Source organism: Leptopilina heterotoma, unplaced genomic scaffold (genome assembly GCF_015476425.1).
Source record: "Leptopilina heterotoma isolate Lh14 unplaced genomic scaffold, ASM1547642v1 Lhet_97, whole genome shotgun sequence".
Classification (NCBI taxonomy): domain Eukaryota; kingdom Metazoa; phylum Arthropoda; class Insecta; order Hymenoptera; family Figitidae; genus Leptopilina; species Leptopilina heterotoma.
The window spans coordinates 454,320-480,109 of NW_025111203.1; the positions used below are offsets into that span (position 1 = coordinate 454,320).

General features: G+C 30.7%; 1 protein-coding gene across 1 annotated transcript in view; it reads left to right on the top strand.

The window, feature by feature from the left end:
- Positions 1 to 392: 392 nt before the first annotated feature.
- Positions 393 to 25,790, top strand: part of LOC122512304 — a 29,632-nt gene continuing 4,234 nt past the window's right edge. Inside the window, exon 1 of the mRNA XM_043628061.1 lies at positions 393 to 512. Coding sequence (XP_043483996.1) covers positions 426 to 512 — 87 coding nt within the window. The 5' untranslated portion in view covers positions 393 to 425. The remainder of the gene's footprint in view (positions 513 to 25,790) is intronic.

Genomic DNA, 25,790 nt, shown 5'->3' on the forward strand with positions numbered 1-25,790 from the left:
TTCTAAGGATATCAAATTGAGACAAAAAACGAATCAAAAGTGTTGCGAAGCAACATTTTGATTCGTTTTTTGTCTCAATTTGATATCCTTAGAAAAACTGTGAAAAAGAAATTTTTTTTTAAATTTTTGAATGATTAATATTAATTCTTTATCGAAAAAAAGTTTATTTACGTAATCGACTGAAGAAAAAAGTAATGTAACTTACATGAAACAAAAAATAATAATATTCATGTTATCTGTTAAGTTAAACTTAGCAGCGATTTAATATTCATATTTTTCGTGCACGAGATTTTGATTTTGTATTAAAAATAAAGTTGTTAAAATATTATTCAATCTTTATCATTTTCCATTCTAATATAACGTTTTTTCATTTCAAAATTACATCAGTACATGTTTCGAAGCAAATATTTACACACCAATCAATCATGAATTACCGCAGTAAATTTTTGGTGGCGTTCAATTTTATTTTGCTAGTGCTAGTTGGGAAAATTTCAATCTTGAGAGGAAGCGATGTAAGTCGAACTTTAAAACAATTACTAAATTTTTATAAATAATATATAAAATTATTTTGTTAGGTTCTTTTCTAGAAAAAATAAAAAAAAATTAAGAAAATCACAGAAGAAATTTTACTTGCATTGTCTATTCATAACTTTTATTTCGTACATTTTATTAGATTGAAACAACAGATTACTTGTTCATTACAGCAAATAAACATTTAGTTGAATCTAATAATTTTATAAAAATCAATTAAATAATAGGCATTTGCTCTAAACATTGAAATTGTTGATTCAATCAAATAAAATTTCTTTGTATAACAATATTCTAACCCTTTAAGAACTAAATGTACAAAAAATTTTGATAAGTTTAGGCAGAAATTTTTAGTATGAAATTGGAATGATAGAAATTGTACAATATACATTTCTTAAAGCTCAGGAATCGCTCATCTTTTGAATGCTGCAATAAAAAATATTGCAAATCTATAGATAAACATTAAGAAAAACAAAATATTACACTACCGGCGGAAATTGTGCGATTGCTGTCACCTCGATCTATTAAAAAACACACCCCCATAAAAACAGTGATAACTCCGACAAAAATGAAGCTAGATGGTTTTTCTAAATTGCATTGGAAAGCTTATTAAATTTCCAATGAAATTATACTATTTACATTTATATTGCATAAATAGGAAGCGATTGTTGATTGTTACTTTCACAGACTATTCCTTGTAACCTAAGCTTTAAATAGAGACCAAGAACAGCAAAAAATATTAACAGGTTGCCGAGATATTACAAAAAAAGTCGGACCGTGCAAAGCAAAATTTTCAATCTTCGATTTCTCTAATTCGCCGTTGAGTCAATTGCGTGGCTGTGAAAAAAGGGTCGAAAATGAATTTTACTAAGTACATTTTTACTGGGATTGTCAATTTTGCGAAAACTCAATTTTGCGAAAAGTCATTTTTGCGAAAATTACTATAGTAAACTTGTATGCATATAGAGATTCACTATAGGAATTTTCGCAAAAACGATTTTTCGCAAAAGTGACAACTCGTAAATATGTCGATTCGCAAAAGTGACAATTCGCAAAAATGACATTTCTCAAAAATGACCTTTCGCAAAAATGACAATTCGCAAAAATGACTTTTCGGAAAATTGACAATTCGTAAAAATGACAATTCGTAAAAATGTTGATTCGTAAAAATGGCGATTCGCAAAAGTGACAATTCGCAAAAATGACAATTCGTAAAAATGGCGATTCGCAAAAATGACAATTCGCAAAAATGACTATTCGCAAAAATGACAATTCTCAAAAATGACAATTTGTAAAAATGGCGATTCGCAAAAATGACAGTTTGCAAAAATGACATGTTAAAATCAACGCAACGCAGTCATTCGCAGACAAACGCAGAGTTTTGGGAACCTATTGGAGAAAGGCCTTAATAATACGGTTGAGAGACTATATTGTCAAACGGTTGCAACCTAGTATTCGGCACAGTTCCGCGAAAAATCTGGATTCAAATTATTGTGCACCTTTGCTCGGTGCACTTGACCTTTCGAGCCATTCGGGTGACCATTGTTGATCCCCTCACTGCCTTTGCTCCAGTTTTTGATATTCTGGCTTCAGTGCAGAGTGTTCCGCACTTTTGTCCACCTTCTTTGATGGTGGTGCTTCCTCCTTTTTCTTTTTGCTAGTTGCGGCTTGAGTCCCCTCTGGACTGCCGAGACTACGTCTTCTCTTCGGCGCGTCTGTGACACCGCGCCTTAACTGACGTTAATAGTGGTGCTCTCGACTCTCCTTTCTGTCCTCACAGTTACCTTCTGCCATGCCGATAGTACATCCTAGGTACATATTCGCTTCGTCAGCCTCCGCGTGCTTTGCCTTTGTTTCTGCCAGCAGGACTTGAAGGTCTTTAAGTCCGTCCTTAACGGTCCTGTTTACATTTTTCTTGTTGTCACAAGAGTTAGTCTTCTTTGCGACTTTCAGTTGTATCTTTTCAAGACACAATGCTTCTTTCTTCCTCAATCGAAGGCTGTCCTCACAATTCTAATCGTCTCGTCATCCACTTCCGAGTGTACAAGGCTGAATGCGGACCATCCGCTACTGCCACTCAACACACTCTGTAGACTACTTCCACTTCCTCTTCTTGTCTTCTGTGGAACCTTCAGTGCGGCGTTGCCCTCCTGAATACACCGGCCATTGCCCCCATGCTAGGCGCTTGACTATCGGAACCGGTGAGGGATTTAACCGAAGCATTACCCTGCAGGAATTGACCTAGGATTTCATGCAAGATTTCACCTAGGATTTAATATGAGATATCACATAGTATTTTACTAAAGATCCAACAAAGAAATTAATAAAGAATTAAAAATTATTTAATAAAAAATTAAATAATAAATAGTATTAGTGTTACAAGTCATCAAAAAAGTAAAAAAAATCGATAATTTGAAACACTACGTCTTCTGTACTACAGGTTCTCAGCTCTTATATTTGTCGGGAAATTCGTCGGGGAACGCTTATGATTCCCTACCGATTTTCCTAATCCTAGATTCCTAATTTCAACGTTTCCTAAAAACGAATTTCCTAAATTTGAAATTCCTAAAACAATTTTACTAAGCGAAAATTCCTAATGTTATTAAATTTTCCTAATTTCCTAAAAATTTTATTTTAAAAATGAAGTGGAAATACATGAACCATCCACAAACAATTGTTTGTCCACAATTCGAGGTCCAATCTCCATTGTTTTTATTTAAAATATAAATTTCTGTATTTTATTTATAAATTACATTTTTAATTTAGACTCGAAATATTAATTTACAATCAAAATTTTGGAACTTTTGACATTTATATTTGTTGCTATTGAAAAAACAATAATAAAAAATTGCGGATCGCTTATCGCATCGTCATAAATAATATATATTAGGAAAAATACGACGTTGAAGTCCACAACGTTGATCAACGAAAAAAATTGTGCACTTTGTAAATTGATAAAGAAAACGCAGCAATATTGCCACAAAAATATTTAGAAAAAATAGACTGATGTTTATGATCTGTTAATAATTGTTATATAATACATTCAAATATTGAATTAAAAATAATATTGGAATAGATTAAACAATTTTTTTCGTTGATCAACGTTGTGGACTTCAACTTCGTGGAAAAATGATATTGTTCGGAAAAAAAGACTTCGTCGGGGAACGCTTATATACTTCCAGAATCGTCTCAACAGTGAGAAAAATCACTTTCGCCACATAGCGGTGAAATTTTTTTTATCCTTTGAAAATTTATTCATTGGATCTTTAATAAAATAGTATGTGATATCTCATATTAAATCCTAGGTGAAATCTTGCATGAAATCCTATGTCAATTCCCATATAAAATCCTATGTGAAATCCCTTGTAAAATTCCAAGTCGATTCCCATGTAGGGATATTCAATAAGGCGGATAATGTTTTCCACATGGGATTTGGTTTAGGATTTGACATGGGAAAATAATTATAAATAAATGATACTGTTTTTCACTTGGGGATTGACTTGGGAAAATAATTATAAATAAATGATACTGTTTTTCACATGGGATTCGGTTTAGGATTTGACTGGGAAAAACATCACGGAGAGAAATTTATAGTAGTGGGTAACATAATGATGGTTAGGGTGACCATCTTTAATGCTACGTATACAGACAGCTATCTAGATTGTAGTATTTACTATCAAAAGATTATTGAAATTTGATTGTACAGGTAACAATCTTTGATGTTAAAAATGGTTGGTTGGGGTTATACCATCAGAGATTATTGCCAATCGCCAGAAGAGGGCAGAAGTATGCAGAGCGAGCACAATGTCCGAGCTGTCATATACTTTGAATTACATTGCTTTCCAATTTTTCATTTTATAATACCGTTTACGCATGGATTTGAACAATCTTTTCGGTTATTATATTTTAGAAGACGGTTATTCAGTGCATGCAAGCAGATTTTGTAAAAAGTGTCTGTGTTCAGAGAAAACTTTGTTAGAAAATGTTTGTTTACCTATTTCAGGTCTTTTTTCAGTGCCGTTCTATTGGGCGATAATATCGGAAATCTCATTTAACCTACAAATTTCAAAGACTTTACAACACTTAAAAAAATTTATTGTAAAATGAGAATAACTTGTGCAAGCATTGACCTGTCATTTTAAAAGAAAATCCAATCGTTTGAAATTTTGAGGTTATAAACATGTATAAATTTTATAGTCTTTGATTAACTATAATAAAAATAATTAACTAACTGACAATAGTTGGAATCAAAGGTTCCACATTCCACAACACTGCAATATTTTTTACAAAATTGTCCATTTTAGATGAATCCGAAAACACTCACGAATTTTTTCAATTGCATTGAAACGTGTTGTCATAGTTAAACTTTGACAATATTTGATAGTAGTGACTACAATCAGAAAGTTAGTATATTTATATGATCTCGGGTAACATCTTAGATTGTAAAAAGTGGATAGTAGATTGTACCCAGTAACATAATGATGGTACCACGAACAATCTTTTTTTTAACCATCAAATTCCAACTATCCATTTCTCTCAGTGATGTGGGATTTGATATGGTTTTATGCATAGATGAACTGTTCAAATTCCCCATGTCTATTCCTAACTAAAATCCTGTCTCAATTTCTCATATGGTTTGACATGGGAAACCACATGGTAAACCACGTGGTTTCCTTCATGGAAGTAGGGTTTTAGATGGTTTCCCATATGGGGATTTTCAATAGGGTTATCACACGAAAATAACTTTAAACAATTCACTTCACAACAAAAAAAAGTTTACTTAAAAATATTCACTTTACCACAACATTTGAGAACTATACCTTACAAAAAAATTAATTCACAACGAAATACTAACTTTAAAATAATTTTTTATCCCACATGCACAAAAATGGCGCTTTTAGATAGCTGACGACAGGGAGTAAAGTCACTCATTTGTTCGACCATATGAAAATGGCGATCATTTTCTCCCAAGTGCAAACATAACCGCTGATCCCATGCGTTATTTTTGCCCAAGGGAGAAAATAGGCCGCCATTTTCATATAAGTCGAACAAGTGAATGACTTCTTCTCCCTGTCGTCTGCTATCTGAAATCGCCACTTTTGTGCATTAGGAATAAAAAATATCGTAAGTAACACGAGAATAAAGGCAGCCTGTTTGTTTACGATGATTTTTGTGACACTTGTTCCGGTCTCGGGGCGCCTACGGCGCCCTCGACCTCCACTCGTGTCACAAAAATCACCGTAAACAAATGGCTACCCTTGCGAAATCGTTTTACCAAATGTCTCCCCACGTGGGTATACATTTGGGAGACATTTGGTAAATTGCTTTATAATTCTGTTAAAAGACAGAATTTGATGAAAAAAACAATTGGAAATTGAAAAGGAACATTTGGAGAATGAAATTATGCAAATATTTTTATAAAGAAAGCTTTGAATAATTAATAATTAACTGAAATGTGCAAAAATGTCATTGTGATTTTATAGCAAGGTTATTTTTCATAATTACTTATGAAAACGGTGTAAATAAAGGAAAAAATAGTGTATATTGTTAAAAGAACGTAAAAATATTAATTACATCTATTAATAAGACTAATTAAACAATAAAACTTGTAATTTAATTAAATGCAAATGGTAAAGTGATATTAAAGTAATATCTACTTTACCAACAACTTATTCTATTTCAGCATTAGAAAGACACTAGAAACAATCAAAAGTCCCTAACGGCAGATATCCCCGCGCGGCGTTTGGTTTGACGCAATATTCTACAGGGTGTTCTTTTTTTAATGATGGCAGAGAAATGCTACTTTTATATTAAAGTAACTTACGGTTATTATTTCTAATTGTAAAATAATTACCGTTTAAATTTTTTAATTATAGTCACCATCAATATTTTCTAAAAATTAAATATTCTCACCTTTTTTCCAGGGCATGTTCCGAATAGAAAAATTGCATTTAGGAAAAAGGAGGAATTTAAATATGTATTATTTTTATTGGCCAAAAGTCTCTATCCTTTTTCTCTTTAAAAGTTAAAATAAACATTATATTTTTTAAAAATGATAAATATTCTTAGAATTTTTCTCAATGGAGCAACGAATAAAAACATTGCGCTTTTTGTAAATAGGAGGAGGAAATATTTAATTTTTAAAAAATAAAACATAATCCCAACCCCCCCCAAAAAATTGATGCTTTTAGACGAATAAAAATAAGAAACAAACTCCTCCTATTTTCAAAATCAATTTTTCTATTTGTTGGTTAAGTTAAACAAAATGGACAAAATACTTAATATTATATGAAAAATAAAATATATAACCTCAACCCCCAAAGAAAAAATGGTTGCTTTAGACCAATTAAAATAATAAACAAACTCCTCCTATTTTCAAAATCAATTTTTCTATTTGTTGATTAAGTTATACAAAATGAAGAAAAGAATAATATTTTTAAAATAAAACATATAATCCCCAACCCCCTAAGAAAAAATGGATGTTTTAGACCAATCAAAATAATAATCAAACTCCTCCTACATAAAGAAAGAAAATTTTCTATTTGTCGCTTTAGTTAAACAAAATATGAAGCGAATATATTAAATTTAAGCTCAACCCTTTGTCGACAGTATGAAGTATGAGTGTGTATTGTAAAGAGTGGGGACGAGTTCACAGTCCTTTAAAACTAAAGCATAAGCAGGTGTGGTCAGATTAATTAGTCGCTACTCAAAGTGATAGCACGTTTGTCTTCCAATAAGGCTCAGTGAAGAATTGGAAGGATTGATTATCTCCAAGTTTTGTACTTTTACTTGTTAAATAAATAAAGTAGAGTTGGCTCTCAGTTGAGTAACCAACTCACCAAAAATAATAATATTAGTTGTTTCTTACGGCGACAACATAATTGGTGGCAGCGCTAGGATATTCAAAAATTTTTGGAAGTTCATCCAGATTTTGAGTATCCAGAACCCAGAGTTAGTTCCAGATAAACAAAGTGATTATCTAAAGTGAACGAGAAAGTAAAGAAAAAGCAGAGATCTACAGAGTGATATCCAGAGTTATCCAGATCTACAGAGAGGTATCCAGAGAGTTATCCAGATCTACAGAGAGGTATCCAGAGTTATCCAGATCTACAGAGTGATATCCAGATCTACAGAGAGGTATCCAGAGAGTTATCCAGATCTACAGAGAGGTATCCAGAGTTATCCAGAGAGTTATCCAAATCTACGAAGCAGAGTTCGAGATTATCCAGAACTACGATCCAGACCAACAGTAAGGTATATAAAAGAAAATTACGAATCTTTAGAACAAGAGTATAAGTCCACTTTACGTACGTTGAACGGCGACCTTCATAGGGTGTGGCTAAGTTTGTTTTAAAGCGTTGGTATACTCCGTGATTTTATGAGTATTGCCATCGACAATAAACTAAAAAAATGAATTTCATATTCTTGTGTACTCCTTGTAGCAGGATTGCAAGAAATGAAATTTTAAATTAGAAAACGCGAACGGATATAAAATAAAAATTGTACGAAACGATATAGGAAATTTATAAAATTAAACTGGATTTAAATTCATATAGAGAAAGTAGGGAAAACGAAACAATAGACACAGACAGTTCATCCCTTTCAATATCACTGACTGACAGACTAAAATTAGACAATATTCTAAACATCATGCCAGAAACATCAAGTGCTTCAAATGACCATTTGCAAAATATTCTTGCAAAAATGGAGAGATTCGAAACGAGATTAGTAGCGATGGAACAACCAGTTAGAAGAGAGGAAGGTTTACCCTTAAATGAAAACGAATTAAATAGCGATCACGAAGAATTAGAAGAAGTTACAGAATATGATTTTGGGAAAAGCATAAAATTAGTACCAGAATTTAACGGAAGCGGTTTAGAAAATTTCATTCATCTAATAAGATTATCTAAAAGAAAAACGAAAAGAAATGAAAGATTAACATTACTGCATGCAATAATTGCACAAAAATTAGTAGGAAGAGCAGCAAATACAATTAGAGCAGATGCAGTTAAAACCTTTGCCGATTTTTTTGAGAGATTAAGAATTTTATTTGGAGAAAAAGATAGTTTAGAATCACTTCAAAGGGCTCGCGATTCATGTATAATGGGCAAAAATGAAGGTTTAGAGTCATTCACCTCAAGATTTATGCAGTGTCAGGATAAAATCAGGCAGTCTATAGATAGTATGAATATAACACCTCAAGAAACTTTCGTAAGACAGGAAATAGAAACAAATGCAAGTGTCAGCACATTCTTAAGAAATATACGTGAAGAATTTGAAATTAGAATCCGTCCTCAGAAACCGAAAACGCTGAATGAATGTTTTAATATTGCCTAAGAAATTAACGTGAATTTGAAAGATAAAAGAAGAATTGACAATTTTACCAGAAACCCAAGAAATGAAAACCCAGTACCAACACCAAGATTTAGCAAACCGAGAAATTTAGAAAAATGCAACCATTGTAAAAATTTAGGACATACAGAGGATGTTTGTAGAGGAAAATTAAAAGGTTTACCACCACGTCAAGAAAAAACTCAAAATTTTCAGTCACGACCAATCAACACCAAACCACCAGACCGAGTGCAGCTAAGCGAAGAATTTTCTTTATCGGAGAACCCGCTAAGCACGACTTTCCACCGATACCAAGAGAACGAAGAAGACACGACACACCTATTGTGGCTTTAAAATTTGATAAGTTAGCATCAGGAAAATTTGTAGTTGATACAGGATCAAATATATCAATTATAAAAGAAAGTATGTTAGAAGGGAAAAACTTTAAAAAATACGCGCCTCATAATGTTTTAACAATCGGAAACAATCCCATAATGTTCGAATATTCTATTTGTTTAAAACTTTACGGTAAAGAATCAGTTTTTCAAGTTACAAAAGATGAAAATGCATTTAGAGAAAACGGTTTAATTGGAATGAATTTACTTTACGATCAAAAATTTAAAATTGACTTGGAAAAAGGTATTTTAAATTTAGGGCCTAAAATACTTCATCCGCAATCTAGTGCAGATAAGAGAGATAAAATCTGTTTCATTAATTTTGAAGGAGGATATTCAGCAGTTACAAAATACAATTATGAAGGAAAACCGATTTTACCACCAAATACAGCAAAAATTGAAAGTATGTATGATGCTTATGAAGACTTATGGATAGATTCTATAAATAAATTGAGTGACGAAAAAATTTATCAATTCAACAGTAGTGAAAGAATTAAAGAATTACTATCGAAAACACGACTAGACCACATAAAAGAAGGAAAAGAAGATTTACTAAGAATTATAACAGAATTTCACGACATTTTTCCATTAGGAAACGACCCTTTACCTTTAACTAAATTAACAGAGCATACAATTAGAACGACAGACGATCAACCTGTAAATACAAAACAATATAGATATCCACCTATGTTACAGGAAGAAGTTTACGAACAAATTAAAGAAATGTTAAAGAAAAATATTCTTCGAGAAAGCATGTCTCCTTTCAATTCACCGTTATGGATAGTTCCAAAGAAAAAAGACGCTTCAGGCAAAGTAAAATGGCGAATTGTTATAGATTATCGGAAACTAAATGAAAAAACTATTTTAGATAAATATCCTTTGCCATGTATTGATGAGATTATTCAACAATTAGGAAATTCTAAATTCTTTTCTTGCTTTGATCTTGCTTCCGGATTTCATCAAATAGGAATGAATCCCAAGGACAAAGAAAAAACAGCTTTTAGCACAAACGAAGGTCATTATGAATATAATAGAATGCCTTTTGGTTTAAAAAATGCCCCTCCAACATTTCAAAGAATGATAAATAATGGATTAAAAGGACTAATAGGTAATGGATGTTTTGCTTATATTGACGATATTATTGTTTACGGAAGAACTTTGGAAGAACATAATAAAAATTTGAAGAATTTGTTTATAAGACTACGACAAGTTGGACTCAAATTACAGCCTGATAAATGCGAATATTTGCGACCAGAATTGGAATATTTAGGTCATGTTATTACAAAAGAAGGTATAAAGCCAAATGCAGATAGAATTGAAAAAGTGAAGAATTATCCAAGACCAAAAACTCAAAAACAGATTAAGCAATTTTTAGGGCTTATTGGTTATTACAGGAAATTTATTAAAAACTTCTCTAAAATAGCAAATCCATTAACTAAACTACTACGAAAGGAAATTACATTTGAGTGGACACAGAAAGAAGAAAACGCATTTTCCGAATTAAGAGATAAATTAATATCAGCACCGATTCTACAATTTCCAGATTGGAATCAAGTTTTCGTTTTAACAACTGATGCATCAAATGAAGGATTAGGAGCAATTTTATCACAAGGACAAATCGGAGAAGATAAACCAATAGCATTTGCTTCAAGAACATTAAATAAAGCTGAAATAAATTACACGACGACTGAAAAAGAATTATTAGCAATTGTATGGGCAGTTAAACATTTTAGACACCATCTTTTTGGACGAAGATTTAAAATTGTAACAGATCACAAACCCTTAGTTTGGTTATTTAATGTAAAAGATCCGACAAGCAGATTAATGAGATGGAGACTAAAATTGGAAGAATATGATTATGAAATTATTTATAAGAAAGGAGTTGCTAACACAAATGCTGACGCCTTATCGCGAATTCCAAGGGTTCAGATGACAACAGATGGTACATATGACACGTTAGAACAGCAGAACGCGCGTACTACAGGTGTAAACGAAGAAAATGATAACATGGAAATAGATACGCAAACAGAAGACGACAATTCAATAGTTGATGACGAAAATAAAAACGAAAATATGGAAATAGATTCACAGACGGAAGAAAGTGATCAATCAATAATTAAAGATGAATTTAAAGTAATAAAGACTATAAAATTGATTACAGGTACTAAAGAAAAACGACAAGGATATGAAAATTATTCTCTTTTGGAACCGATAAGTAATTTGAGAAGTATACTTAAACCTATAAGAGACACAAATTATATTTGGAAAATATTAGTTTATGGAAGGAAAACAATACCAAAAGAAAGAGCTATATACAAAGTAGTAAGAGATTTTAACGAGGAAACAGAAGTACAATGGATAAGAGATATACCTCAAATAGAAAATGATGACGCGAATAAAATACGATTGAAAAGAAATAAAATAGAACAAACCGGACAGTTAATCATAAGACAAGAATTTGGACCGACAAGGATAAAAGAAATTTGGATAACGAACGAAGAAACAGAAGAAGATAACAAAATAAAAATTAGTCCTCAGGTGACAAATGAGCAATTAACAGAATTCTTAGAAAAAGAAACTAGAGAAGAAAGAATAAGAATTATTTACGAAGATATAGATGAAAGCAAAATATCAAGAATTCTTTTTAAAATGTGGAAAGGCGGTGATAAGGAAATATATTTAATAAAGAAACACATTGAAACAAATAGAAGAAAAATTATAGCAGAAGCACATGAAGGAATATTAGGAGGACACTATTCTAAGGATATTACAGTGCAGAAGATAAGAAATATGACAAACTGGCCCAACATTACAAAAGATGTTGAAGACTTTATCAAAACATGTGATCTATGTCAACGATTTAAACAAAATGTAAGAAAGCAGGAATATTATGAAGAATCAGATATACCAGAAGGACCAAATGATAAAATATCAATAGATCTAGTGGGACCATTAAATGAAACTACGAGCGGAAATAAATACATTTTGGTGATTCAAGATTTTTTGACTAGATATGTGCATTTGGAATCATTGAAGGACAAATCAGCAACTTTAGTCATAGAGGCTATGTGGAAAGGATATTTAAAAACGAACGGAAAACCCTTAGAAATACTTACTGATAATGGAAAAGAATTTATTAATAACGAATTCTCAGATTTAATGACCGAATTAAAAATAAAACATGTAAAAACTTCAGTTTATCACCCACAAAGTAATGGAAAGAATGAAAGATCACACAAGAAGATTAACGAATATTTAAGTATTTATGCGCAAAAAGATGAATGGGATAAAGAGTTACCCAAAGCAATGTTAACATACAATATGACAATAAACAGAATTACAGGATTTTCTCCGTTTGAACTACAGAATGGCAGAAAAGCAAGAGAAGCATTTGAAACAGCAAACAAAATAACGAACCTCGTAAAGAAAAACGAATTAAAACAATTAGAATATGAAAACAAATTACATGTTGCAAGAAGAAAAATCAATGAATCTCAAAGAAAACAAATTCTGACTGATAAAAAGACAATTGCAGTTGGGGAACAAATATTGATAAGAAATCATATGAGAAAAAAGGGAGACCCCTTGTGGTTAGGACCACATGTAGTTTTGCATAAAATTGGGAATACATACACGATAGAAAATAATAGAAAGGTACATAGAGAAGATATTAAGAAATATTTTGTTTTAGATAGTGAAGAAGACGATTTGGATGACGACAACAATGGCAATTCTGATGAAGATTTTGATAATGAACCTCGTGCTGGTTGTAGCAGAAACTGATTATAATATAACGGAATTAAAAGGCAATATATATAAGGAAGAAATAGGAAAAGCGTACTTATATTCAGAGGAATGGAAATTGATGATTATGATAAATGTTACGAGAACTGAAGATAGAATAGTTGTTATTCAAAAAATATTAACACAGGTTAGTCATCTATGCATAACTAAATGTCAAGAAAATTACGAAATTAAAACTATCGCTTCTAGATTTAGTCGTTTAAGGGAAAAAGAATCACTATTATATAACATAATGGGTAAACAAAGAGTTAAAAGAGGACTTTTAAATATAATAGGAGACGCATCAAAAATATTTTTTGGGACATTAAGCGATTCAGATTTAAATATAATTAATAAAGAATTTGATAAATTATATAATGATAATAAGGTTTTAAATGAAGCAATAAAAAACAATACTAAAGTAATAAAAATGATCTTAGATTCGTCATCTCAAGATTATAAGTTCTTAGAAAATAAACTTGTAGCAGACTACGATATGTTCAACCAAATGAAAGCAGAAATAAATAATAACAAAAAGAGCTTGTTTATACAACAAAAATTATTAATAGTCGAAACTTTAATAGAAGAAATGAACGATGACATAGATTTAGCAATAAGTTCAATTAATCTAGGGAAACATGGTATTATAAATCCTCAAATTCTAACGCCTAAAATGTTGCATGAAACTATTGATGGATTTGAAAAGGAATTTAGAACTAAATATCACATCGAAAGCGATGAGAGAAACTATCAACATATTATAGACATTAGTGATATCACTACAATTATTAAAAATCATCACTTAGTATACATAATTAAAATTCCGATTTTAGATGAAGAAGAAATGACAATAGTAAGAAATTTACCAATTCCAGAACGAATAATTAATGGTCAAGCTATGGTGTTTTTACCAAACCACGAATATATTTTACAAACGAAAACTGAATACGTACCGATTGACAAGACAGATTTAGAAAAATTTAGTACTATAGAAGACTATAAAATTTGTAAGAAAAATCAACCGAATTAATAACGTATCAAACAGAAAATTGTGACGCGGATTTAATAAAAATGTCTAATAAGAATTGTCTAAAATCTCCATTACTACTCAGCGATGAAACGTTTATGAAAACAGAAATAGGTTATATATGTATATTTGTAAAAGAGACAGTTATAGATATAGTGTGCGAAAATAATAATTATAATGGTAAAAAATTGGGTACTTTTCTAATAACAGGGAATAGATGTAAGCTATATACAAATGAAATAAAACTAGATCTTAATAAATCGATAAGAAATATAAATAGATACTTTAAGGAAACAAACAGAATAGAATTAGATTTCAAAAAAGACGATTTAAAATTTACTAATGATAAATTACCAAAATTACTAAGGTTTTTCAATGTAGCCAAAATGAAAGAAGCAGAAATTAGTAAGAAGTGAAATGATGCTAGAAGACTTAGAAAAATATGAAAGATTTGAGAGTTTGACAGAATAGTTTTTGACGAATTTAGAGTATATAAGATATGCAAGTATTGTACTTATAATCTTTAAAACAGAAATTATGCAGTGTACTTTAAATTTCATGAGATATTGTATTCAGAATTGTAACAGAAATTGTAACTTTAATAATACTGATCCAACTTAGAATGAAACTATTGAGAAAAATCTGTAAGGATTAAATTTTGAATTACATTCGAAACCTCCTAGAAGGAAACCTGCATCGAATTTTTAAATAAATGTATTTATTTAAAAATCATCGATAATTTAAAGGGGGGAGGTGTCGACAGTATGAAGTATGAGTGTGTATTGTAAAGAGTGGGGACGAGTTCACAGTCCTTTAAAACTAAAGCATAAGCAGGTGTGGTCAGATTAATTAGTCGCTACTCAAAGTGATAGCACGTTTGTCTTCCAATAAGGCTCAGTGAAGAATTGGAAGGATTGATTATCTCCAAGTTTTGTACTTTTACTTGTTAAATAAATAAAGTAGAGTTGGCTCTCAGTTGAGTAACCAACTCACCAAAAATAATAATATTAGTTGTTTCTTACGGCGACAACACCTTTACAAAAAATATACTTCTAGCTAATAAAAATAAGATTCAAACTCCTCGTACTTAAAATTAAAGTTTACTATGAACTATACAAAAATAGATTGAATCTCCTCCTATTTTTTCGGAAAGGGTTGTGGTTAAATTTCATATTTTTTTAAAGTTTAATATTTTCTCCATTTTGTTCTATTTGAACACACGAAGGAAAAATATCTTTCATTCAGAAGGAGGAGTTTAAGTTTTAATTTAATTGGTTTAAAACATCAATTTTTTCTTTTGGGGGTTGGAAAAATATGTTTTATTTTTTAAATATTAATTTTTTCTGCATTTTGCGTTTAACTTAATCAAAAAATAGAAAAATTGATTTTGAAAATAGAAGGAGTTTGGTTGTTATTTTGATTGGTTTAAATCATCTATTTTTTCTTAGGGGGTTGGGTTTATATGTTTTATTTTTTAAATATTAATTAGATTCTCCATTTTGTTTAACTCAACCAATAAATAAAACATTGCATTTTGAAAATAGGAGGAGTTTATTTTTATCGGCCAGAAGTTTTTTTTCCTAATGGGTTAAGACTAAATGTAACTTTTTAAAAATTAAATATTCACTCCCTTTTTGTATTGTTGAACCAATCAATAAAAAATTTGTTTTCTTTAAGAAGGAGGAGTTTGAATCTTATTTTTATTAGCTAGAAGTATATTTTTTGTAAAGGGTTAAGCTTAAATTAATTATATTCGCTTCATATTTTGTTTAACTAAAGCGACAAATAGAAAATTTTCTTTCTTTATGTAGGAGGAGTTTGATTATTATTTTGATTGGTCTAAAACATCCATTTTTTCTTAGGGGGTTGGGGATTATATGTTTTATTTTAAAAATATTATTCTTTTCTTCATTTTGTATAACTTAATCAACAAATAGAAAAATTGATTTTGAAAATAGGAGGAGTTTGTTTATTATTTTGATTGGTCTAAAGCAACCATTTTTTCTTTGGGGGTTGAGGTTATATATTTTATTTTTCATATAATATTAAGTATTTTGTCCATTTTGTTTAACTTAACCAACAAATAGAAAAATTGATTTTGAAAATATGAGGAGTTTGTTTCTTATTTTTATACGTCTAAAAGCATCAATTTTTTGGGGGGGGTTGGGATTATGTTTTATTTTTTAAAAATTAAATATTTCCTCCTCCTATTTACAAAAAGCGTAATGTTTTTATTCGTTGCTCCATTGAGAAAAATTCTAAGAATATTTATCATTTTTAAAAAATATAATGTTTATTTTAACTTTTAAAGAGAAAAAGGATAGAGACTTTTGGCCAATAAAAATAATACATATTTAAATTCCTCCTTTTTCCTAAATGCAATTTTTCTATTCGGAACATGCCCTGGAAAAAAGGTGAGAATATTTAATTTTTAGAAAATATTGATGGTGACTATAATTAAAAAATTTAAACGGTAATTATTTTACAATTAGAAATAATAACCGTAAGTTACTTTAATATAAAAGTAGCATTTCTCTGCCATCATTAAAAAGAGAACACCCTGTAGAATATTGCGTCAAACCAAACGCCGCGCGGGGATATCTGCCGTTAGGGACTTTTGATTGTTTCTAGTGTCTTTCTAATGCTGAAATAGAATAAGTTGTTGGTAAAGTAGATATTACTTTAATATCACTTTACCATTTGCATTTAATTAAATTACAAGTTTTATTGTTTAATTAGTCTTATTAATAGATGTAATTAATATTTTTACGTTCTTTTAACAATATACACTATTTTTTCTTTTATTTACACCGTTTTCATAAGTAATTATGAAAAATAACCTTGCTATAAAATCACAATGACATTTTTGCACATTTCAGTTAATTATTAATTATTCAAAGCTTTCTTTATAAAAATATTTGCATAATTTCATTCTCCAAATGTTCCTTTTCAATTTCCAATCGTTTTTTCATCAAATTCTGTCTTTTAACAGAATTATAAAGCAATTTACCAAATGTCTCCCAAATGTATCCCAAATGTATACCCACGTGGGGAGACATTTGGTAAAACGATTTCGCAAGGGCTGCCTTTATACCCTTGTTGCTTAATATACTATTGTCACGCGTGATTTTAGTGTATTTCTGACAAATGCTAAAGAGCAACTGCGGACACTCGAAAGTCTTTTGGAAGAAGATTTTACAGTCAATATTTGAAACTCACGAATACTTCAAATTTTCTTTCTAAATGAATCTATAAGAAAAAAACTAGAACCGAAAAACTTATAAAATAGACCCGTTTATCCCTACTAAAAATCGCTGTATAAGATCTTGTACAAGAAAATGCACACGTTCAGCAGCTGAACTTATACAAGTTCTGGTAAGAACATGTACAATTTCTTGTACCAGGATTTGGAACAAGTTCTTGTATATAGAACTTGTACAAGAAAATGTACGAGTACTTGTACAAGAAAATGTACAAGATTTTGTACAAGTTCAAGTACAAGTATTTGTACATGAACACGTTCATGTTCTTGCACAAGTATATTTATAAATAATTTTTTTTTTTAGAAAATTGGATCAAGTAAATTAATAAATAATTTTTTTTTTAAATTGGCATTTTAATAACTTATAAGCATTAAGACTCTCCAATTTAGGCAAGCCAAAAACTATTGCGCAGCTCTAAAAGCTTATAAAAACTACTGCGCAGCCTTTAATGTTTTTAATTTTTACAACTTAAAAATAATGTTTAACCCTTTGCGTCACAGTGGGTCGCTCAGCGACCCACCTTTTCCTTCTCAGTTTTCAGTATTTCTATGGTATATTTATTAATAAAGTTAGGGTTTTTTTCCGGGCATGTTCCTTATACCTAAACAAGTCTAAGAAAACTGTTGATTCACAATTTGTTAATAATAAAAATATTATAAACAAATAAATAACAAAAAATAATGCTTCTTTTTCAGAAAAAATTCATTTTTTACTTATCCTCACTAATTTTTGAGATGATAATTTTTTTTCTTTACAAATTAGATCCTAAACTATATTTACAATTACTTTTTTGAAATTTTTTTTTTATAATTTTTAATATTAAATAACAATTTTTTGTAATATTTTATAAAATAAAAGTATTTCAGATGAAATTTCAAACCTATTTTCATAAAACTCGTTACTCGGGGGTTTTTGGTGTCGCTGAATACAAATCTAGCATCAGATTTTTAAAATTCAAAATGGCGGATCCAATATGGCGGACGCGAAAATTAAAAATGAACTGAATTTGCTTGAAACTGGTTACTCAGTGGTTTTTGGGGTCGCTGAATACGAATCTGGCATCAGAGTTTCAAAATTGAAAATGGCGGATCCGATATGGCGGACGCGAAAATAAAAAATGAACAGAATTTGCTTAGAACTCGTTTTTTGGGGGTTTTTGGGGTCGCTGAATACGAATCTGGCATAAGTATTAATAAATTTATTAATAAACTTAGAAGATTCAAAACGTTCGGATAAAATTAAAGAGTAAAATCAAAAGTGAATGATTCCTGACAATCCACAGTCAGGTAACTCGTTTAACGTAAAATCCTCTTCATAGTATTTCTGTCTATAAAAAAAAAGAATTAATTTTTTGCACTCTTTTGTCCTCAAAGGATCTGTGTAATGGTTTTCGTTTCAAATTGGTGCCTCCAGGTACAATATTCCTTTTCAGCATCCAACAGTAGTCGGACATCATATTTACATCCCATCTTCCTTGATAACGACGCTCAAATTCTTTAAGATCTTGATGGAATCGTTCTCCTTGTTCTTCACTGTAATCTCCCAAATTTTCAGGGAATCGATCCCGATGCGAGTCTAAGTAATGCATCTTTATGCTCATTAAGCATCCTAGCTTACCAAAATTTTTAATCATATCACTAACTATTTGCTCCCAATTTTCACTCTTGTGATTACCCAGAAAATTTTCGACAACTGCTTTGAAACTAAGCCATGCGGCTTTCTCCTTTTTATTCATCTTGGTGATAAATTGCTCATCTTTTAACAATTTGCGAATTTGTGGTCCGTCAAAACCCCTTCTTTTAGTTTCGCATCAGATTTTTCTGGAAACTTTTGTTCCAGGTATTTAAAACAGTTTCCTTCTTTATCTAAGGCTTTGACAAATTGTTTCATTCCTCCTAGTTTCGTGTGTAAGGATGGAATTATCACCTTTGAAGGGTCGATTAGGGGATTTTCTATTATATTTTTTGAACCTGGTTCGAAAGAATTTCTTTTTGGCCATTGTTTTTTAATGTAGTGATTTGCTCGATCTCTACTGTCCCACAAACACAGGAAACATGGTGTTTTTGTAAAACCTGATTATTGTCCAAGTAGTATGCTTAAAATCTTAAAATCTCCACAAATTTGCCAGTTGTGTTCTCGGTATCTAATTTTATCCAAAACTAGTTTCATATATTCATAGTTTTCTTTCATTTCCGTTGAATGCGCTATTGGAATTGGAGCATAAATATTAGTATTATGTAGTAGTACTACTTTTAAACTTCTTTTCGAAGAGTCAATAAATAGTCTCCAATTTTCATCTTTGTATATATTTGTTTTTAATTTATTCATGAGTCCGACAACATCTGAGCAATATACCAACGACGGATTTTCATCTTTTGTAAAATATTGTCGGAATTCTTTTTCTCTGTCTCGATAAAAGCTAGCTGTTGTGCCTTTTGATAACAAGTTTTTCTTCTTCAACACTGATGCTAGGTGTTCTGCACAATCCTTCGGCAATTTTAAATCTCTAATGAGATTGCTAAGTTCTTCTTGGTTAAACGTTTGTCGAATCTTTATCTCCTGTTCATCATACGGAAGGTAATAGTCGTCCTCATCATCGGTTCTCATGTCTTTATTTTCAAAATCTAGAACATCTTCAGTTGCACTGTCAATTTCCAAGGTTTTGGGAGAAGAAGGTGGATTGCATGAAATTTCTGGTTCTTTTACAGTGGGGACATTAGCATACAATATGTTCTTTTTATTTTTGTTATTATATCCTTGCACATTGGTGTTGCAAAAATAACAATCTTTTTTATTTAATGGTTTTTCCCACAAAGTTGGCTTTATAAACTTTAGTTTATCCTCTTTTTTATGATTCCAACGAGTTAACATTGTGTAACAGGAACTGCAAATTTTGTGTGGAACAAAATTTTTATCCTGATTGGTTATCTCAAGATCAAAATAATCTTTGTAGATCTGTTTGATATTTTCATTTATTGATTTACGATTTTTGGGGACATCGAATTGTCCACATTTGTAACAAAATGCATCTGCATTGCTGTCGCATAAGTGTTCCGACGTTGTTACTGCAAAATTAAGTTTTGAAGCCTTTGGAGTTTTATTATTGTTTTGATTTTGAGAAGCCATGATTTATGTGAAAACCTGCACGTTAGGGATCCTGGCCCGATCGCAGGTGAGTCCGCCGTCCTAGGGGTGATAACCCTCATACCACCCCAGGCCTAAGTATGAGAGCTTTCCGACTTTGACGAGGACAAAGTCAACTCGTCGTCGGACACACTACACATCCCCTTTCGGGGCAGTTGTCATCGCCTACTACATTTATCGAAGCAGCAGGATTAGTATTGTGCTGAAACACAATAAAAGTGCAAAGCGTACAAGGTAAACAATGTATTTTTAAGGAATAAGATAGTGAAGGATAGAGGATATTAAAGTTCCTTTTTATCTCGTTGCTTAAAAATTTATTATTTAACTTTTACATCTTATTGTCACATTATTACCTCAATGAAAAAAGTTTTGTGCATTTGCCGAATTAATCTCTATGATGCAATGAGACCCAACTGTCAGTTCTTGAGAGTAGTTCATTACAAAACAAAAAATTACAGTTCCCGCTACACAACACTCTACCAAAAAATCTTTCGGAGCAGCCACACGGAAAAAATTTCTGTGCACTGTTTATCTCTATATGTGCACCAATGGTCCTTAATTACAGTACAAATCTTACACTTTGAAAAGGGATCATATATTACGGCCGTTTTTAGAGACAGCAAACGCACTTCCATCGGACAACCTCTGCATCAACTGCACTGGAAGTGAGACAAGCGGTGCACAGACATTTTTTCCGTGCAGGGGGTTCAAAATGGGAAAGTCTGACTATAGATTCGTAATCAGTGACCCAAAAAACCCCTAGATACCAACTTCGAAGTAAATCCATCAATAGTTAAAAAATTCGTCGGCCATATTGGATCCGCCATTTTGAATTTTGAAAATCTAACTTCAAATTCGTCATCAGCGACCCAAAAAACCCCTAGTTACCAAGTTTGAAGTAAATCCATTCCCAGGCAACACAGTTACTAATAATTCAAGTAACAAACTTGTAACAAGATAGCGAAAAGCAGTAACAAGTGATCCACCAGGTGGTCACAAGGTGACATTACATTTCTCTCTCAAAGTAGTAACAAAATGTCATAACCAATAAGTAACATTTAGTTGTCTCAGGTGTCACAATTCAGTAACATTTATCAGCTATGTTTTTATAACAGATAACCTCAAATTTTTGTAAGTGGATTTGTTTGTTGTTCGTTTAATAAAATATTGTTTTAAACAAAGAGTGAACTATATATAGTAAAATAATTTACCACATCTCAATTTAATACAACTTGAAATGAATGTCTAAAAACTCATATAAGAATAAAATAGAGAATAGAATAAAGAGAATAAAATATATATAAATATAGAGAATAAAATTTTGACACTTGAATATAAAATAAATCAAAATTGTAAATAAAGAATAACAAAACTAAATCAGGCTATCAGAATAGAAAATTCAATAACTCTTCAATGAATTTTACTATTTTTTTACATTATATCTTTGCAAGGAAAAATGTCTTCTTTATAGCAAAAATTATTTATTTACACACATGTTAAGACAATTCACAAACTTTTTGACTTGCGACAAATTAACTTTTTGTACACTAAAATTTTTTAACAAAAATTAGCGTTCAGCAAATATGATTATTTATTTCTTAAAAGTTATCTTCACTTGTTGAGTAAATAGTTATACTAATTTGTAAATGGGTGAGTTTTTAAAAAATTTACTTTGACAAAATAAAAGCGAGAAAATTTTGATTTTGAAAATGTTTGTGAGAAATCAATTTTTTACATTACATTTATTTTTCAAATAAAAGGAAATACTTTCATAAAAGTGAACTATAGAGTTCACATTAAAAAAATGGCAAATGATGTTTTTTACATATAGGCAATTTTTGTCTGAGAACAAAAGCAAAAACGGCACTACCTGGTTTAAATGACACGAAATTGGTAAACAATCATTTTCGAACGAGTATTTCTCACCACACGGGAACTTTCTACAAAATCTGCCCACAAACCAATGACATAAATCTTCTTAATTATCTAAATTCGAAAGATTTTTTTAATCCTTTCAAAAACGTGGTTGCAAAATGGGAAATACAAAAGTAATGTAATGACAGGCGGAAAGATGTTTATTACAGCCATTTGCCGTTAGAGGGCAGAAGCATGCAGCGAGCGTAAAGGCTCAGCTGTCAATATTATTCGCATTACATTGCTACAGTATTTCCCATTTTGCAACCACGTTTCTGAAAGGATTAAAAAAATCTTTCGATTTTAGATAATTAAGAAGATTTGTGTCATTAGTTCGTGGGCAAGTTTTGTAAAAAGTTCCTGTGTGAAGAGAAAAACTTGTTCGAAAATGATTGTTTACCAATTTCACGTCATTTAAACCAGGCAGTGTCGTATTTTTTTGGTGATAACTGTTTGTCGCACGTAATCTAGAAATTTAAGAGACCATAAAACAGCATTAAAAAAGCAATTTTTGTCTTAATTAATAAGGTTATAATCACAAGACAAATCTTTATTTGAATATTTAGAGAAACTTTTATTTTTATTATTTTATTTTAATTAAATAAGAAAAATAAGAGAACCACTTTGTCAATTTTAAAAATAGTTATACGTGTGTGAACTCTACAACCAAAATGGACCAGTTTTATGTATCTACATATATAGTTTTAATGTATAAAATAATTTTATTTTTATAGCATAAAATACTTTGGTATTTATTCTTTTAATTAATTTTAAAATTCGATTTAACATTAGGTATATATTATATAAACCATTTACTTGATAAAAGACAAAAGGTTGTAATCTTATTAATTAAGGCAAAATTTTTTTTTAACAAACAATTTGCTTTGCATGTATTGATTTTGTACTTGGGAAAAATAAGTAAAAAATCACATTAAGCCTATTATTTTTTTCAGTTTAATTTAGAAAATATTTGATTTCTTTCAGAGCGTGAACGTTTGAATATAATATTGTTTTAATAGCAAAATTAATAATTCTTACAGATACAACTGAGGCAAATTTAGATGTCTTCATACAAAATTATTTATGGAACCGGTCTAGAAAGATTTTCCCACATAGCACAATAGTATGAGGTAAGGTTATGTTGAATACTAATCGTAAGGCTCATAAGGTTACACGATATTGCTGTGGTAGACCTGAGGTGAACTAAAAACTTCCGCCATGGAGGTAAGGTTACATGTTAGGGTGTGGTGACTATATATGATAAGGCCATGGTAACCTTACACGTTAAGGTTGAGGTAACGTTACATGTTAAGGTTGAGGTAAGGTTACACGTTAAGGTTGAGGTAACGTTACATGTTAAGGTTGAGGTAAGGTTACATGTCAAGGTTGAGGTAACGTTACATGTTAAGGTTGAGGTAAGGTTACATGTCAAGGTTGAGGTAAGGTAATTATTAAGTTGTAAGGTTGAGGTAAGGTTGTAATAAGTTTACCAGTTATGGAAAATATTGAAAAAATAATTAATAAATAAATATTTAATTAAAATGTTAAGTTTGTTGCTCTTCTCTATTTTGGAAACCTGACATGAAGCAGAAAATTTTGAAAACTTTGGGGGGACTGGGATTCGAACCCGGGATCGACGCGCATAAACCTATCATTCTAACTAACTGAGCTAAGTAGAGAACTGGCAGAAGGAAAATTAATGTTGCCTTTAAGGTGAACCAAAAAGATGATTAACTCCTTAAAGGCAACATTTATTTTCCTTCTGCCAGTTCTCTACTTAGCTCAGTTAGTTAGAATGATAGGTTTATGCGCGTCGATCCCGGGTTCGAATCCCAGTCCTCCCAAATTTGTTTTCAAAATTTTCTGCTTCATGTCAGGTTTCCAAAATAGAGAAGAGCAACAAACTTAACATTTTAATTGAATATTTATTTATTAATTATTTTTTCAATATTTTCCATAACTGGTAAACTTATCACAACCTTACCTTAACCTTACCTCAACCTTACAACTTAATAATTACCTTACCTCAACCTTGACATGTAACCTTACCTCAACCTTAACATGTAACGTTACCTCAACCTTAACATGTAACGTTACCTCAACCATAACGTGTAACGTTACCTCAACCTTAACATGTAACCTTACCTCAACCTTAAAATGTAACGTTACCTTAACCTTAACGTGTAAGGTTACCATGGCCTTATCATATATAGTCACGACACCCTAACGTGTAACCTTACCTCCATGGCGGAAGTTTTTAGTTCACCTTAGGTCTACCACAGCAATATCGTGTAACCTTATGTGCCTTACGATTAGTATTCAACATAACCTTACCTCATACTATTGTGCTATGTGGGTTAATATATTTAATTTGTCTTATGACATGATTGTTTACCTAAATATTTCATGTAAATTAAATGATAAAATATATTCAATAAATACATGAATAACAAAAATTAAACTCATGTGCACAAACTTTCAGTGATTTTAGGATCACTAATTTTAGTTACTAGTATGTTACAAGTTTTCACGGTAACAAATGAACACAAGTGTAACTTGTAAAAGTCAACCATTATGATGTTAACTGAATAACTTGTAACATACTAGTAACTGCGTTATTGGTAACCTGTGATCACTGAGGAAATTGTCTAACAAGTAACTGGTAGCCTGGGTTAACTTTTAAAAAATTCGTCCGCCATATTGGAGCCGCCATTTTGAATTTTGAAAATCTAACTTTAAATTTGTCATCAGCGACCCAAAAAACCCCTAGTTACCAAGTTTGAAGTAAATCCATTAATTTAAGAAAAAATAGCCTACCTCTCAAAATCCGACAATTTTTTGAGGTTAGAAAAATATCCTGACGTGATGGAGCAAAACGGACTTCGGATTCGTGTTCAGCGCGTCAAAATACATAGGAAATGACTAGTCTGGTCTGCCGCGCACGACACTTTTTTTTTGTGGGGCTGTGTTATTTATTGAGACTAATGCACCATGACAAGTAATTAAATAGTTTAATAATAATAATAATAATAATAATAAAATAATAATAAAATAATAATAATAATAATAATAATAATAATTTAATAATAATAACAACAATATTAATAATATAATAATAGACCATAAATATTTATAAATTAATATTTTCATCATTTCAAAAAAAAAATGTTAAAACATTTGTGTTAAAAACGCGTTTTTTATAGTTTAAAATCATTATGAACATTAATTTTCTTATGTAAAAAAATTTTTTCTTTTTAACTTAGAAATTTTTTCTAGTCAATGATGTGGGCAATCCATGCGGTCCCTCATAGATTTGCCCTCATGTGAGTTCCATATTTTCAGAAAAATGTCAAAACATTTCTGTTAGAAACGCGTTTTTTATTGTTTAAACAAAATGTACAAGTA